Genomic DNA, 17102 nt, shown 5'->3' with positions numbered 1-17102 from the left:
CCAAAACAAGTGCCTATGGACCACCATAACATTAGGATATGGTAAAAAGCTATTTCATGAAACAAATCATCATTTATCATTTACATTTTGAATTAGTGGCATCTTGAAGTTAAAATAAGTTGACAGACTCCAATAAAAACAGAGTAATTAAAAAACAAAAACACAAAACCCAGCAACATTTTTTGGAGAAAAAAAAAATCTAAGTTAATTAAAAGTTGCCAAATTATCTTTAAAACAAAAGGCATTGCCAAGGAATGAACCTGGTTGTCAGAATCAGACATTTTATTTGCCACTAATGAAGCAATATGTCTTTTCAAGCATAGCCAATTAAATGGAAATTTGCTTCATAAAACCATATAAATGGGGGCTCTAAATGCATACTGTTTGTCTGCAGTTTGAATGTACATTCTTTTCAGCACAGTCTAAACATTCTCTAAAGTGCTGAATTGAAATCTGATTAACACATATCCAAACTGATAACATGATAGACAGCTAGAGAGAAACTGCCTTTTAAGCAACATTGCTGCTACTGGAAGTATGTACTTTAGTAAACAGTTTAACTTAACAGGCACATTTTTAAAAGATGATTTTATGCACTGATTTTCATAGGTGATTTTCTGAGCATCTATTGGGTCAAACAAAGTACCTTCCCATTATTTGAATGCATTATACTTTATTTTTCCATGTTAATGTTATAGAAATCGAGAGAACCAAGAAAACATTTCTCATGAAAAAGAATTGGCACAATAGATCACAACAGTGTCTATCATGCAAACATGTATTTAGACAAGAGATATACCACAATGGCTCACGTGCCAATATAAAAACCTATATTGATGGGAAATTGCAGGGTATTGTGCTAGCAAATGCAAGAAGAGTTTAGGCAACATTAGATATGTACTAAAAATAAATCATTTGCTGCACATGATCATGAATTTTTGGATTTTTTTTTTCCTTTGTCTTACTGAAAAGCCTCTGCCTTTTAAAAATAAATTAAGATACAAGTCCTATTATGGGCTTAAAGGCTGGCAAATATTTGTCATATATTTTGTTCGTTTAGGTTATTTGCCCCTTCCATCCAGGAAGAATATTTGAAGCAGTGAGCTTATTTTAAAGCCTACATATAGCTTAAGTCAGTCAGCTTCAAACCTTCCATATCCTGTGTCAGCTGAACATGGTTTTGTGTGGCACACTTGGATGTGTATGTGGTTCTGCAGTGACACTTAATTCTGTTGTAACCTAACCACTGGCTTACTGTAGTTTTCATGGCTTAGCATCCCCTTGTCAGTGCAGGTACCACACTTCCAGTTACTGAGCTGTTTCAAAAAACACATTTAGAGAGTCATCACAACAACAAAGACAAATTAATATTTAAGTTTCATGGAAAAGTTTAAAAGTCTAGCTATTGAGTGACATCTGGCAGACACGCTGATAGACTTCTTCAAGGAATCAACAAAGGGAACTTTGAAATGTTGGAGAATCATCAAAAATAGATTTTGGCAATGTAGAAGATGTATTGTCCATGAAGTCCTGTCATAACTTTAAAATACTCTTGTTTCGCAATCCAATCTTATTTCTTCCTTCAAACCAGATAATACAAGTAGCCAGTAGCAGTCCAAGGAAAGAACCATTTAGAATTACGTTAATTTTTTTTTAAGGATTTTCGGCTTTTCATCATAACATTCTCCATATTCATTCATTCTGCTCTTATCCACGGGATAAAGCCTTTCGGAAAAAATAATATGAATTAATTATATGCAGGGTTGATTCCTAGTAAAAGACCGTATCAATTGCTGCTCAGTCTGCTAAAACAGCATTTCCTGCTCATCATCTGCTTTGTCTCCTGAGCACCAGCCTATGAACACTATTAGGTCCTCAAGTAGAAAATCCTTTAGAACAATCTTCCACTTCCAAATCTGAAACTCAACCCACCTTTAACAGATGGAACGAAGGTCCCCTTGGGTCTCCTTCAAAACCTTCTTATTAAGATGATCTCCAGTACTCACTGCATGCTGAAAGAGGCTGAGAGTAGGAATGGGGGATGGGAGGTCTCTTCTACTACTGAAAAGTTTCTCTCCACATCTCCTTTTCGAAACTTACTCTCTAAACAATAACTCGAGAGTCTACTTCTTGATAACCCCCTCCAACAAACATGAAGCTGCAGTCAATTCTTGACACCCTTGCTACTAACACAAGGTTCTGTCTGAAGCACAGCAGGGAAAATGGTTAGTTTTATTCTGTTGCATGGCAAAACCGAGTAGCAGAAACCAATGGAGTCATCTGCAGATTTGGGAAGATTATGCTATTGGTTTATTTTTGCAAAATTATCTTTGTAACCTGAGGGCTAGAATTTTGTTTTAAAGAAAGCAAGATTTGATTTTACTGAAGGAATTGCTTTACCAGAGCATGCTTCTTACTTGGTCTTGAGGGATTTTCAAGCAAATATTAAAAGGCAGACAAGCCTAATTACGTAAATAAGAATCAGCCATTGGGCTGGGGATAAGTGCTGTCCTGAAAGAAAGTCTGAGTGATCTCTAAAAGGATCTAAAGACTGGTAAGTGTTCGAGACTTAACTTGATTTCAAAACACAGTATACTATACATTAATATGCAGTAAAAGGGAAACTTTTAAATCTTTGCTGAACCATTATTTTTGCTTCTTTATTTTTTGGTTGATGTACTTACATGGATCTTCATATTTTAACTAGCAATAGTAAATATGTATCAAAGAAGAGGCATAGGAGAAAAGCTTACCATCTTTGGTAAAGGTAGACCAGGAACACAACATCATCTCTAAAACATGCCAGTCTATGAGATGTTGGCATAGTGATGATAAAAGCAAAGATATCATCAATGAAGGTATTGAATGCCTATAAATAAAATAATTATTTTCAGTAAAGGTATTCAGTACAATTCAATTGGTAGTACTGCCAACAATGCAATACTATATTCACATCTCCAAAAGGGAAACATTTTCACAAATTAACAAAGCAGGTGCTGAAAAACATAGAACATTAACCCCACACACAAATTACTTCAACATTTCTACGAATATTCAAACCTGAAGTTAAAATTCTAATTAAATGGACTACAAAACAAAGTACTAGGTGTTTTAGCCTACATCATGTTTAAAACAAGCAAAATACACGCAAAAGCAGTAGGACAACATATCAGGGAAACAAATGTAGTAACTTAAGCAATGAAACAGTTATTTTCTCACTTTCCGTTTCAACCTATTTTACTGTAAATTTAAGGCATATTTTAGGAGTACATGAACATAATATTTTAAAATCCTTATAGCACTGTCAAAGTAAAATAATTTTCAGTAGTTTACTAAAAGAAATCCCTCCAGCCTAACAATTAGCCTGCTAGATCAGAACAGCTTTAAAAAGCATGATTAAACAGCTGCACCTCAGGTTGATGGCACTCTCTGTATGCCATGAAGCCTACATCCAGTTGTTCTTCAATATCATTGTTCTCTCCCCTTTGGACACAAGAGGTCAGCATGAATTATTCTTTCCCCCCCACCCCACCGTGGTCTTTTCTCTTCATCTCCTCTCTACCTGCTTCTCCCGTTACAAATGCACTCATTTTAAGTGAAGCCAGTTACTGCTTTGACCACACAAGTTACTGGCCATTAGCACAATACATTGGCTGTTCAAGAATGTTGCATCTTGTCTCATTGGCAGCAATGATCCACCACAGTTGTAGATGATCACTCCCACAGGTCAAGTCCTAGTGGGAGTGGGAGTGATCATCAACCTAGGCTAGTTTTCCCCAATTTGCAGAGTCAATGCCACACTTCTTAATGTTCACTTTGAGGGTGTCCTTGAAGCGTTTTCTCGCACCTCTGTATGTCCTTTGTACTAGGTTGAGTTGGCAGTACAGCAGTTGTTTTGGTAAATGTGCATCAGGTATGCACACACAGTGCCCCGTCCACCAAAGCTAATGTTGAATAATCAACACTTCCATACTGGCATTTGTGCAACAATCCTCCCACTTTATACCAAGGATCTTCTGAAGGTAATGCTGGTAAAGACGTTCCAGACTTTTCAGGTGGTCCCTGTAGGTCACCCAAGCTTCACAGCTGTAGAGAAGAGTTGGGATTACCACAGCTTTATATAGTAGAAGCTTTGTTCAAGTCTTGATGTCATGATCATCGAACACACAATGATTCAGTCTTCTGAAGGCAGAGCTGACACATCAGATCCTGGATCTCCTCGATGTTGGCCTTTCAGAGATGGCTGCTAAAGCATGCAAAACATTCAACATTGTCCAGCTCCTGTCCATCAGTGAGAATCTTCCTCAGGGAAGTTGACTGGCTCGGAGCAAGCTGGTGAAACACCTTTGTTTTTCTGATGTTAAGGGTCAGTCCCAGGCACTGGTATGCTTGAGAGAAGCAGTTAAAGTCCATTTGTAGGTCCTCCCTCCATATGTGCAATGACAGGATAATCACTGGCATACTGAAGTTCCACAATCAAGGCTGAAGTAACTTTGGTTTTGGCATGAAGGTGGGAGAGATTGAAAAGGTTCCCATCCATCCTGTACTCCATGCTGATGCCGTGTGGTAGATAGTCAAGGATAAACATCTTGATATCTACAAGAAAGATGGTAAACAGAACTGGTGCGATCATGCAGCCCTGCTTGATGCCAGTTCAAATGGCAAAGGGCTCCATAGCAGAGGCACTGCATAGGATGGAGTCATCTGGTCATGAAGGAGTCTTGATACATTTTCCCGGGCAGCCAAACTTTAATAAGATCTTCCATAGAGCTTCACAGTTATCAGAGTTGAAGGCTTTGGTCAAATGGATAAAGGCCATACACAGTTCCTAGTGTTGTTCTTGGCATTTTTCCTGGATCTGCCAGACCACAAAAATCATTTCCATGGTTCCTCTAGATGGTCTGAAGCCACATTGAGACTTGGGAAGGATTTCTTCTGCAAGAAGGAGCAGCTGGCTCATCAGAATTTGAGCAAGGATCTTCCCAGTGATGAAGAAGACAGTGAAACCTCAACAGTTTTCACAGACAGACTTATCTCCTTTTTTAAAAATGGTGACGATATTGGTATTCCTTAGGTCAGCAGAAATTTCCTCAGTGTTCCAGATGCTGAAAAGGTGTGGAGCTTGTCGGTCATAGTTTCCCCACCAACTTTGAAGACCTGAGCTGGTATGCCATCAGGGCCAGATGCTTTGTTGTTTTCAACAGTCTTAACACCTGGTAGACTGGCAAGTGCTTCCCTTAATGGATGCTGCGGGATGGATTTGATGATTTCAGTCACCACTGATTCTTGGTTCAGTTTTTGGTAGTGCTCCTTCTAGCAGTTTTTGATGGACTAATCTTTGAGGAGCGTACCGCCACCTTCAGACCTGAGCAGTGACAGACCTGAATGTAGAACAGCTACTGTGACCCGAGAATTCTCGCAATACAATATCAATATTGCTGCTCTCGGTGAGGCCAGGCATGCAAATGAAGGCCATCTGATGGAGGAGGTGGCGGCTATATGTCCTTCTGGAAAGAGAAACACATGAATGACAGGCAAGTACACAGCATTGGTTTCACCAGTAAGAACTGGATTGGCAGCCAAATGACTGAATTCCCTGTTGGCATTAACGAGCACCTCATAATTCTCCATCTTCAACTGACCAACAATTTGTTTACTATCATTACTACTGCATAGCCAAAACACTCGATGCTGGGGAAGAACAAAGAACAGTTTTTTGCTGACCTTGATGAAATCCTGACTGTCATCTAGAAAGAGGATAAGATCTTCCTCCTTGGAGATTTCAATGCAAGTGTTGGCTGGGACTTTAGCATGTGGAGGGGCACCATTAGGAAGGAAGGAGTGGGCAAGGCCAATTCCAATGGCATCCTCTTACTCAGTAAATGTGCATACCATGACCTCTTTATTACTATCTTCAGATGACATTACAGGTACAAAACAACATGGCAACTCCTCCACTCAAAACAATGGCACTTTCTCAACTACATCATCATAAGAGTGTGAGATCTAAGAGCCATTCATATGACCCGTGTTATTAGAGGAGCCAATAACTGCTGGACTGATCGTCACTTAGTGAGACCAATCATGTTCCTTAGGGTTCACTGCTCAGGTCATCCAATAGGTTTCATATATTCTGGCACGCAAAGGACATTTTTGTGTTTCAACTGCAATTTGAGTGACTTCCCTGGAGGCGGCTATCCAGTTGGGTAAGATAAGGTGGGAAAGCCTATGTTTTGGGCACCTTTTCTAACCCCATCCCCAGGCAGGATGAGCAATGGGGATCTAAGAAAAGATTGCTCTGTCACAATCACAGCTGCCTTATCACTCTGCTGTTCCATTCCAAGGGTGAAGTGACCAACACTCGACTGCTGCCTGAATATGGACTTGTGACTAGGGACTCCCAGCGATTACTTCATCTGTCCCCATCACCACTCGTCCATCACCACAGGACTCTGTAGACGTTATGGGTATTGGTGACTGGCTATTGTGATAGATGTTGGATGCAATGGGAGAAGCATGTGTGTGGCTTGTTTTACATGAGGAGGTCATTACACATTGGCAACCACACAGATCTTGGCAGAGGAGAAACCTCTGTCCAGTGACGAGGTTCAGGATGACTGGGGTCATTCTTCCACTGCAGCTTTCATCCACCTTCACAGCTGTTAAGAAGTACGCCTTCTTCATCCATCTGCTCCACCACTGATGTCTATGTTATGCTGTTGGACTGCTCTTCATCTGATACCTCACCTTTGACTGTACCGCCATGGGTGACCCTACCAGGAGTACAAGACTCCCAACGGTGTTGCTCTTAGGGTCATCAGTACACACAAGCCTCTCTACCCCATCAAGGTGACAGTCCATGGAGAGGGCATCTTCTCTACGTATTTCACAGATGAATTTTCCCCTAGTTCAAGTGCAATTTTCATGATTCAAAGGATGTGGCAGCATCAGCTTTTGGTGTGGATCTGTGATAAGCAGCCATTAAGGCTGCCATGTCATCTGGCAGCACAGAATCAAAAAGTTGACTATGGTTCCTTTCAGTCCAATACCTTGTTCATGGTAGGAATCTCCCTACCTAAACCAACCTATACAAGTGTTTGCTTCACATATTCATAGAGTTATACAAAAAACCCTGTTGCACAACTACTAGGCACGCAGCCCCAAAACACTAAGAACATCCTAACCCAGTGGTCAGCAACCCAGTTCGCGTGACAGGTAGGCACTATGACCCAGCTACTGCCACCACTGCTTCTTCCTGCCCTGGCACAGAAGAAGCATCCTTCACTGAACCCTATCAAAACCCCATGTGCCTGGGCCAGATCCAATCTGCAGCCTGTAAGTTGTTGACCCCTGCCCTAATCTGCTACAGGTAAAGCAGAGGAACAGGGGCATTCTCAATTTCTTGCTGCTGCAAGGACAGGAAGTGGTTGATAAAATATACTTGAGAGATCCAAAGAAGACAACCATGGCCCCTGCTACAAAGGAAAGCAGCAACCCTCACAGTCCATGCCATTCTGGCAATGAGGTAAAATTCCTTCCTGATCCTAAATGTGGCAATGGGCTTGACCCTCAACAGAGATGCAAGACCCTCTAAACCAGGAACCTTCGGATTTTGTTGGTCTCAGCTGCAGCATCAGCATAACCCAGTCAAAAGCCAAAGCCCTGGCTGCAGCTGACATCTAATGCTTCTGAGGAAGATGGGAAAAAAAAGAAAACAAAACCCTGTAAAAAACAGGGAGGAAAAAAATCCTTTCCAGCCCCATGTGTCAACCAGCAAAGTCCAGAAGCATGGGCAGAAAACAAACAAACACCCTCCACACTGCTCAACAACCTGAAGACTGCTAACACAATTATACTCATCTCATACCCTAACTGGAGAGCCAGTTATATTCTCCATAAACTTATCCCAGCTCCTTTAATATTTTTTTCAAAATTAAGCCTGTTGCAGAGCTCTGCATCATTCTCCTGCTGCTGAGCATGGTCCTCTCCAGTCTCTACCTGCTCTGGGATGCAGAGCTTTTTTTTTTTTCCTTTAGTTACTTAACTTTTTTATATTTTTTCTCTTAAAACCACTTGGGACAGCTGCCACTTGTAGATGCAAAATACTGCACATATATAATGCAAGATTAGGTGTTCCAACCAAAGGGATCTGCAAAGCAGTTTTATCCTAACATAAACAGAACCAATTGATACTAACATACTGTACGTTCCCATTTATACTAGGTTTATAACTGGCAAGAGAGGTACAAGAATTCAGTTACATTAGAAAAGAAATTCCGCTATGGGATTTATCTTTGTTTGTCACAAAAAAGTGATTGAATTATTACAGGATATATAAAAACAAATCCACTGCCTTGGAATGCTTCATTACCAATTACTTCTCTTCTGTGCAAATGTTTGGGTAAAACCTATACCTAAAAGAATGGCCATACTGTATTTTCTCATCTCAAGTAAACTGACGTGAGTTATAGCTTCTTAAAAATCTGTCAGACAGGTGAAGCAAGCTTCTTGTGCATTCGTGGCATTCAGACCCGTGTGTAGAGTAGGAAGAGAAAGCTTTTTATGTTACTAGTAAAATGAAAGTTATCGCCATATGCTGAAATGTCCAAATTATCACTAAAATCCCTTTAATCTCTTTTCATCTAGGTGGCACAGACACCCAGATATGAAGGCCTTGAAATCAGAGAGGTGAGGAGCAGAAATCCAGAGCATGTCACCCCTTCCACTGTGAGTCCACTGAAGCTCCATCATATGGCTAAATGTTTTAAACTCCATTTTGGCCTGGAAATATCCCTGTGCATCTAGACTTGTGCTACTGTGCACTCAGAAACAATCTAGTACAGCCGCAGATGTCTACTTCCACCTTTATTGTGGCCCAATTCCAACTGGGAGGTACTAAATTCTACGCAAGTCCCTCCTTTCTTCAGATGGAAGAGAAACAAAACACACACCAACCAGACATTTGACACTGGTGTCAGTAAAACATGCTAGTTCAGGCAGATGACTCATCTGAGAAAGCTGGAACCCAACATGACCAAAGCACACAAGGTTGCCCATAACTCTGTCTACTGCTGAAACAGGAGTCATAGAACAGGAGAGCAATACATCTTCCCTGGCAAAACATGATCTACCTTTAGAGTTGCACAAGGTGATACATCTGCCCATTGCCAGACTGGAAGTACTACTAGTCTCTAAATAGAAGCAGCCCCTAAAGACCCACAAGGCTGTCCGTTGAGAGAAGAGAGCTACAAACCAAATCTGGGTAAAATCAATTGCAATTCTGAGGCAAGCTGTACTTTTTGGGTTGCGGTAGCAAAGATTTAGACATCTTAAAGGTGGGCAAGGATCTAGACATGAGATTCTACAGCACAGTTGTTTTGCAATGTGGGGAACTCATTGGCTTGGGAAAGCATGTGGAGTACTGACAATTTCCAAATGTGTGTGTTAAACTAATATTTAAATTTCTACAAATTCCTCGTTAAGCTATGCTTCTCAAATAAAAGATTATCGTTGGCTTGGCAGCACAAATCTTTTTGAAATTATAGCTTTACTTACTTTATATGTGAAAGCCTTCCATGGTAAATGTGCAACTGATTTCATCTGGAGGAAAAGAAACATATGTAAAAAATTGGCACAAAGGTAGGAAAAAAGCAGATCCAGAAAAATAAAAACATCCTATTACTATAAGCAAGATTTACACTTACCTTATAATTTACAAATAGCTGGGGCAACATAAACAGGAATCCAAAAGCGTATACCCCTGGAGATAAAACGTTAAAGCATTTTAAGGTAAATGCCTCAGAGCAAGTATTTCATGTAAACTAAAACACTTTCAGACTGAGAGGTTCCCTCTCCACATCGTATCAACAAGGCTCCTTAACAAAGAGGAGATGCAAAGGCAGGAGATGCTTATATAACTATCTTCATAGTGTTATCAGAATAATTTAGATTCCTTTATAACCTTTACTATTCTAGGGCCCATTGATCCCCTACGGGACTACTATCATTTCTGGATCCACAAACAAAATCACTCTTTTCCCATACTGTACTGTTCTAAGAAATCAGAAGCCCAAATACTATTTTCACATTTGTAAAATTAAACCTGAGCCAATCTTAAAACATAGGAACATAAAATTAGACTTCTAAGCCTAGTCCTAGATAGATAAATAAGCTGCCCAATTAAAAAAAAAAAAAATTTAGCACCAACATCTCCTGCTGATGTCAGAATAATTGTAGGCCTTTAGTTAGAGAAGCTTGGCTTCAATTTCAAATAAGGCAGACACTTACCATTGACAAAGCTGTTAACCAACCAGGAATACCAGCTATAAATAAGAGAGAATAAAATTATTGTCTCTTTTTTTCTAACCAATACACACCATTAAACTAGCAACACCTCTCCATTTATGTCATCTTCTTGACAACACATTAACATGAAAGGTGAAGCCAAGTACTCAAAAAAACTGACTGAACTAGTGGGCTACTTTTTAAGAGAGGGTAGATGCTTCTTATTCACCTCTTCAAAATTTAATAAAGTTTTAGAAAGGTTTTACACTTTTTAGAAACTGTTTTACTGTGATGTAATGCATCAAAAGTAACTAGCTAAGTGGAGGGAGCTTTATCAATCATGTTAATAAATAATTCTAATATTATAAAAGCCTACGTCTGTCTGTCTGTCTGTAATGCTTTATTCACACTCTGACTGGCTGAAAAACAGTCAATCAGAGTTTGCACAAGCGTTCGAACAGGAGCTGCCAGTGCGGTGGAGCGCCACCATGATGGTGGGGGAACAGGGGACAGAGCGGGGGAGCAAGGCCAACCCCCAACCCCACTCTCGCCCTGCTCCCTGGAGGCAGGGGCAATGGAGAAGATGTAATGGGGGGGGTGAGGCCATGGCTCTGGCCTTAGCCTGCTCCACTCCCCTTCTGTCATTGCCGCCTGCAGGGCCCGACACGGCTGGGGGAGGAGAGGGGAGGGGAGGAGCAAGCTTCCTCCCCACCCTTGGGGGCTCAGGCCCATTCCTCCACCACCCCCTTCTTCCCCCCAGTTGGCTCCAAGCCTGCTCCTCCTGTTCCCAGCTGCCACTGGGTTGGCCCGGCCCCACCGCTCCCCCCACCATGGTGGGCCAGCTTCTCCCCACCCTCTGGTCCAGTCCTCCCCTGCATCGAGACCAGGCCCACTCTTCCCCTCCCCTCCCCTCCCCCTGCAGCGGTGGGGAGGAGGGGAGCGGGCCCAGATGGGGGGTGGGGGCGTGGGGCTCTGTCCACACATGCTCCTCTTCCAGGCCCCCTCCACCCCGTCATTCCTGATGGGCAATTGGTTAGTATTTCATAATTTTGTAAGAATAATGTATTCCAGTTACCTTTACTAAAAACATTATTGTGCACTGAAAACTATCCAATGGACTATACACAAAGAATGAGAAACTTATTCATGGAAAGAAAGGAGAGACAGTTTATGTGGCACTGTAGGAATCATTATCACGTTGCAGATTATACCAAATCAAATTTGCTAATGAAGCTGGAGACAATACAGTATCTTACAAGTAAAGGCATTAGAAACATAGGTAATGAGTGAAATTCAACCTGGGAAAGCACATGTTTATAAAAGACATAAACAGAGTACGGAGATCTACAGCACTGATGATACAGCAGTAGACAACAATACATGAGTCTGCAATGTAGCAGCAGTAAAAAGGTGAGTGTGAAATGTGTTTCTGGAAGAAAAAAAAAATCTATGCTAGTGTGATAATCAGATATCAAGTGAGCAAAAATGTATCCATGGTGAAATTTCAATTTTAGCAACCTTAGCAAGCTATATTTCATTGAAATTTGAATTATGTGGAATAAACAGGATACACATTAGATGCATTAAATCCTGCCTCACAGTAGAGATATAAAAGGTTAAACAGTAACTAAATTTATACTGTTTAATGTTTACCATTTACCTCCTGCCCACTGTTGGGGGAGCAGCTCCAGCAGGTGCTGCCTGGGAGGTGGCGCAGATCCAAGCTGCAGCATCACAGGGCTGCTGTAACTAGTGGTTACCTGGGGGAGTGGCACCAGACAAAGTTGTGCAGTGGAACTGGCAGGGCTCAAATAGGAGTGAGCGCAGGACAGACACTGGGTGTCACAAGGGTGGGCTGCACAGAGCCAGGTACCCCTCTCCACCATAGCACCCACGGTGGCTCCCACCTGCCAGGACAGGCATGCTGCACCACACCCATGTGATGCCTCCAGTCCATGGGCACCCAGAACCCTGGCTGGCACCTTTCTCCTACCTGCCCGCCCCTCTGGGTTCCGGCAACTGCCACTCAGCAGTGACCCGTGGCTAGCACCATGCTCCTCCTGCTCGGCTGAGGGCTTGTCCTAGTGCTGAGGCTCCTAGCAGAGGGTGCTCAGCTCACAGGTGGATGCCTCAGGAGTGATCTTGTGTGGCATGTCCATTTGCACCACATCCCCAGGCTGGGACAGCTGCCACAGGTCCTTGCTGAGCAGCAGCTGCTGCAGCCCAGAGCCAGGGGGACAAGAGGGAGGGGTTGCCTGGGGCTCTGGATGCCTGTAGGCTGGAGGCACTGCTTAGGTGCAGTGTGACACAGCATAGCTGTCCCAATAGGCAGATAGGCAGGAGCCCTTGTGGGTGCTATGCGGTTGTGGGGTGTGCTTGGCTCTGTACAGCCTGCCCCTGCAGCACCTACTGGCAGCCCCACCACAGTGCTTACTCCTATTTAAGCCCTGCTGGATTAGTCTAGCAACTTTGCCTGGGTCTACTCCCCTAAGTAACCATTAGTTACCTCCCTGCTGCAGCAGCCCTGTGACACTGCAGTCTGGGTATGTGCCACCTCTTGGGCAGCCGCTGCTGGAGTTGCTCTCCCAAAAGCAGGCCACAACAACCTAGGGACCCCACCAGAACCTGCTGCCTGTGCTGCTGCTGGCTCCTCTGCCTGCCTGCTCCCACACACTCATCACGCAGAGCCTGCTGTGGCCACAGGATTCAGTCCTGGCTGGCGATGGAACTCACCACAATCCCATGTTTCACCCTTGTCCCTGGCTCCCTACGCAGCCCTGCCCTGTTGCTGCAGGACTATTCGTTTAACTAACGTAATTAGAGGAGGTTAAACGCGTAATTTTTTTAAATGACATTTCCATCCCTGGTTCAGAGAGAGATCTCAAAAAGCAGGTGTTAAAGGGAAACCATCAACGAGGGGGGCTATTTCTGTAAGAGCCACCCAAGAACTGTTGCTTGTCTGATCGATGCTACTGAATATTTTTATCAGTGCGCCAGGCTACGAAGTCTTTGTCAGCAACGATTGTAGATGACAAAAACTGTTGAGGTAGTAAACAAGAACAAATTACTGGTACGGATTGATCTGAATGGTGTTTTCATACAGGCAGATGCGAAGTTATCTATCTAGGAACAAAAATGCAAGCCATACCCACAGGACTGGACACTACCTTGGAAAGTGACTTAGGGGGTCTTCACAGATAATCACTTCAACATATCATGGCTAACAGAAATAATGGGATCCTTAGCTAAATGAGAACAGTGTTATCAAAGTAGGGAAGTGGTTGTTCCCTTGAACAAACCATCGGTGAGACTACAATCAGAATGCAAGTGGTCCAGTTCATGTGTCCACACTTCAGGAGGAATGTGGGAATACCGGAGAGAGTACAAAGGAAGGCCACAAACAATCCAGAGGCAGGAAAGAAACCTCTTGGAGATCAATCTGTTCAATATCTGAATGAAAAGCCTGAAAGGCAGCTGGATGAGTACATATAGGTAAATGTCCAAGGGAAAGATAGAATAGTAGGTTTTTCAACCTTACTCAGAAAGGCATAACCAAGGCTCAAGCGACTGGAAGTTTAAATAAGATGCAATCTTCTAGTTATAAGGGAAATTATACAATGGAATATAGCAAAAGCTTTGGTTTCACCACTGTCTGGAACCTTTAGAAAAAAAATATCTAATTTTATCTTAAGAGTTATTCTTTAATCCAGCTTCTGAGAGATATACTACGTGTTCACCTTCCTCTACAGGGCAGGTCATATTTCACCTGCTCAGGTTACCTGGGTATTTTTCAACCTTATCAGTTTTCTGTTGTTGCAGGTGCCACAGGCTTTGATGACATATTCTGCCTCTTGCACCATTCAGCTAGATTAGATCATTTCAGCCTGCACTGGAATAAAGTCTTTAGGATTAACAAGAGTACTATGTTGAGGAAACAATGGCCTGTGACAAATGGGAGATCAGACTAGATACTCTACTGGGGTCCTTTCTGGTCTTACACTCTAGGAAACAAGTAGCAGTATCCAATCAGGACGTATACAACTGAACAAAAATAACTGGGCAATTATATTCTGCATCCCACTCTCCCTTATCAGTTTACACACAAAAAGATAAAATACTTTTAGGAAGTTAATGTATAATACCCTACCTTTTATATTTGACATTCATCAGTGAATAAACTGCACCTCCAATACACAGTGGATACAATAAATAGGACAAGTATTTCATAGCCTAAGGGGAAAAAGAAAAGTTATTTTCAGCAAATGCATCAGCTCACATTTTAGAGACAGACTTTTCATGGAGTTAAGTAATAGGCTTTCTTTTTGCGCACAAAAGTATTTGAATTTCTTATATTCCGAAGATCTACATCTCAGTCAATTCACACTTTTGAGTCTGTGCCCCAAGTCCAAAACAGGGCAAGAATGCTACAGTTTAAGTTTAGATTGCTAGGCACACAGTCAGCTTGTTTCAGAAGTGGGAACTGAAAAGTCTCATCAGTGCAACTGGCAAAACATTTGGAAAAGTAGGGTATGAATTTCAGAGTCTTCAGAATCTATGAGGAATATGGGAGAGGGTTTAGCTCCCAAGATATACATCTTTATACAAGAAGAATGATTTGTAGTCCTGCTTTTCAGAGATCACTAGATTCACACATTTAGCAATGTAATATAGGCAGGAATTCTAAATCTACTTATAAAGGGTGCCTACAGACTTTCAGGGGTCACGCTCTTACTCATGGCACCATGAACTACAGCACCCTGAACCAACCCAACTGACAGTTCACCTGGCTTGAGCCTGCCTGCACTGGCCCTGGTAGAGGCATTCTAGCAGCCTCCCATAAGGCTGCCAAAATGCCCCTCTCCCCATACCCCAGCTCCAGCTGTGGTAGAGCCAAGTCAGCAGCTATGTACTGCCCCTTTCAAGAGGCTCAGGTGGGGGTGTGAGCGGGGGGGGGTCCCTTCACCCACCCATGGTAGGAGTCTCTTGACAGCAGCAGCAGCACAGCAGTCAGCTGGGCTTTGCCACAGCCAGAGGGGGAGCGGAGAGGAAGCCCACTCGCAGGACCCCCTCAGCTATGTCAGCTGGGGTGCTGGGGGGAGTCAGACCAGGTCCACAAGGCAAGGGACCTCCATTCCAGCTGGCCCTTCCTCCCTCCCTCTCCCACACAGCTCCGGCCATGGCAAAGCTTAGCTGGCAGCTGCATGCTGCTGCTGTCAAAAGGCGCAGGCAAGTATTGGGGGCAGGAAGCCCCCCTTGCCTTGCACGCCACCCTCTCCGCTGGCAGCTACTCCGCTTGAGGTAGCGTGGGGAGCGGGGCCAGGCCCATGAGGCAAGGGTGGGGGGCTGCCTTCCCCCACACCCCTCCTGAGGCTCTTGATGCTGGCCTTTGCCATGGCTGGAGCTGGGTGGGAGAGAAGGGGAGGAAATCCCAGAATAACTGACAAACCACATTTTTTATGATGAGTCAACATAACTAAAGGACTTTGTCTTACCTGGGTATCATATTCTTCTGTTTTCTTTTCAGATTCATTATATTTACCAAACTGTAATAATTTTGAAAGAAAGAAAAGATGCAATTTGTTTATACAAGACAAAACTGGAGAGAAATACAGAACTGTACTTACTAGAAGAAAATAATAATATCAAAGTTAAACGAAAAATGTCCTGTCTACTTATGCACTAAAACAAGGGAGATGACACCTATTTGGACAAAACAAATGCAATACAAAGCACTATTTCATGGTGAAGGATTCTCCTTTTACATTTGTTTTCAGTTAAGAACTATTTACCTCCAATGCCCAATAACCATTTTAGACAAGAAGATGTCAGTTACTGGATAAATATCTTCAGTCCACCCAACCTCAGCTAAGGTACAAGTCCACAAATATCACAGACCCCTGCTATAATCTTGACCACAAAATGAACTTGAGCCTTCAATGCAATGCTGGGGCTAGTAAAGCCACCAAAACACTGGCTTGCATCCAAAGATGCTTCTCAAGCAAATCCTGGGACGTCATTCTCCCCTTTTGCTTGGCCTTGGTGAGGCCACAGCTGGAGTACTGCATCCAGTTTTGGGCCCCACAATTCAAAAAAGGATGTGGAGAAGCTTGAGAGAGTCCAGAGAAGAGCCACGCGCATGATCAGAGGTCAGGAAAACAGACCTTATGACGACAGGCTGAGAGCTATGGGGCTCTTTAGCCTGGAAAAGAGCAGGCTCAGGAGTGATCCGATGGCCACCTATAAGTTTATCAGGGGTGCCCACCAGTACCTGGGGGAACATCTGTTCACCAGAGCACCCCAAGTGATGAGGAGGTCGAACGGTTATAAACTACTGCAAGACCATTTCAGGCTGGACATAAGAAAGAATTTCTTTACTGCCCAAGCCCCCCAAGGTCTGGAACAGACTGCCATCGGAGGTGGTTCAAGCACCTACATTGAACACCTTCAAGAGAAAATTGGATGCTTATCTTGCTGGGATCCTATGAGCCCAACTGACTTCCTGCCCTTCAGGCGGGGGGCTGGACTCGATGATCTTCCAAGGTCCCTTCCAGCCCTAATGTCTATGAAATCTATGAAATAACATCCTCCCTGTCCAAATAAAAAGTTAATATTCCTGGTCATTTTAACACAGGATATTAGCAAGGAAGGGTTTTGTGGTGGTAGGATAGGTAGGGCTATCTTTTTGGTTTTCTGTATGCCTCATTAAAAGAGTACCTCAGTGTCACTTAAAAAAAAGTTTTACTGATCATCTTCAAAGCAGACAACATCGTTAGTGAAGTCACTATGTTGCTCCCCCTCATGAGCACTGTTAGCATTAT

The 17102-nt window shown here is 43.0% G+C and overlaps 1 protein-coding gene across 1 annotated transcript in view; it reads right to left on the bottom strand.

Moving 5' to 3' along the window:
- Positions 1-17102, bottom strand: part of CLPTM1L (CLPTM1 like) — a 48939-nt gene continuing 31837 nt past the window's right edge. The window contains exons 11-17 of the mRNA XM_025205378.1: positions 15777-15827; positions 14432-14514; positions 10288-10322; positions 9705-9760; positions 9556-9600; positions 2754-2869; positions 1-1725 (exon numbers count right to left, since the gene is read on the bottom strand). Of these exons, the coding sequence (XP_025061163.1) occupies positions 1638-1725; positions 2754-2869; positions 9556-9600; positions 9705-9760; positions 10288-10322; positions 14432-14514; positions 15777-15827 (474 nt within the window). The 3' untranslated portion in view covers positions 1-1637. The remainder of the gene's footprint in view (positions 1726-2753; positions 2870-9555; positions 9601-9704; positions 9761-10287; positions 10323-14431; positions 14515-15776; positions 15828-17102) is intronic.

The sequence above is a fragment of the Alligator sinensis genome, unplaced genomic scaffold, assembly GCF_000455745.1.
Source record: "Alligator sinensis unplaced genomic scaffold, ASM45574v1 scaffold126_1, whole genome shotgun sequence".
Lineage (NCBI taxonomy): Eukaryota > Metazoa > Chordata > Crocodylia > Alligatoridae > Alligator > Alligator sinensis.
Note: the sequence above shows the minus strand (reverse complement) of the source record. Positions and strands in the feature narration are given on the sequence as shown.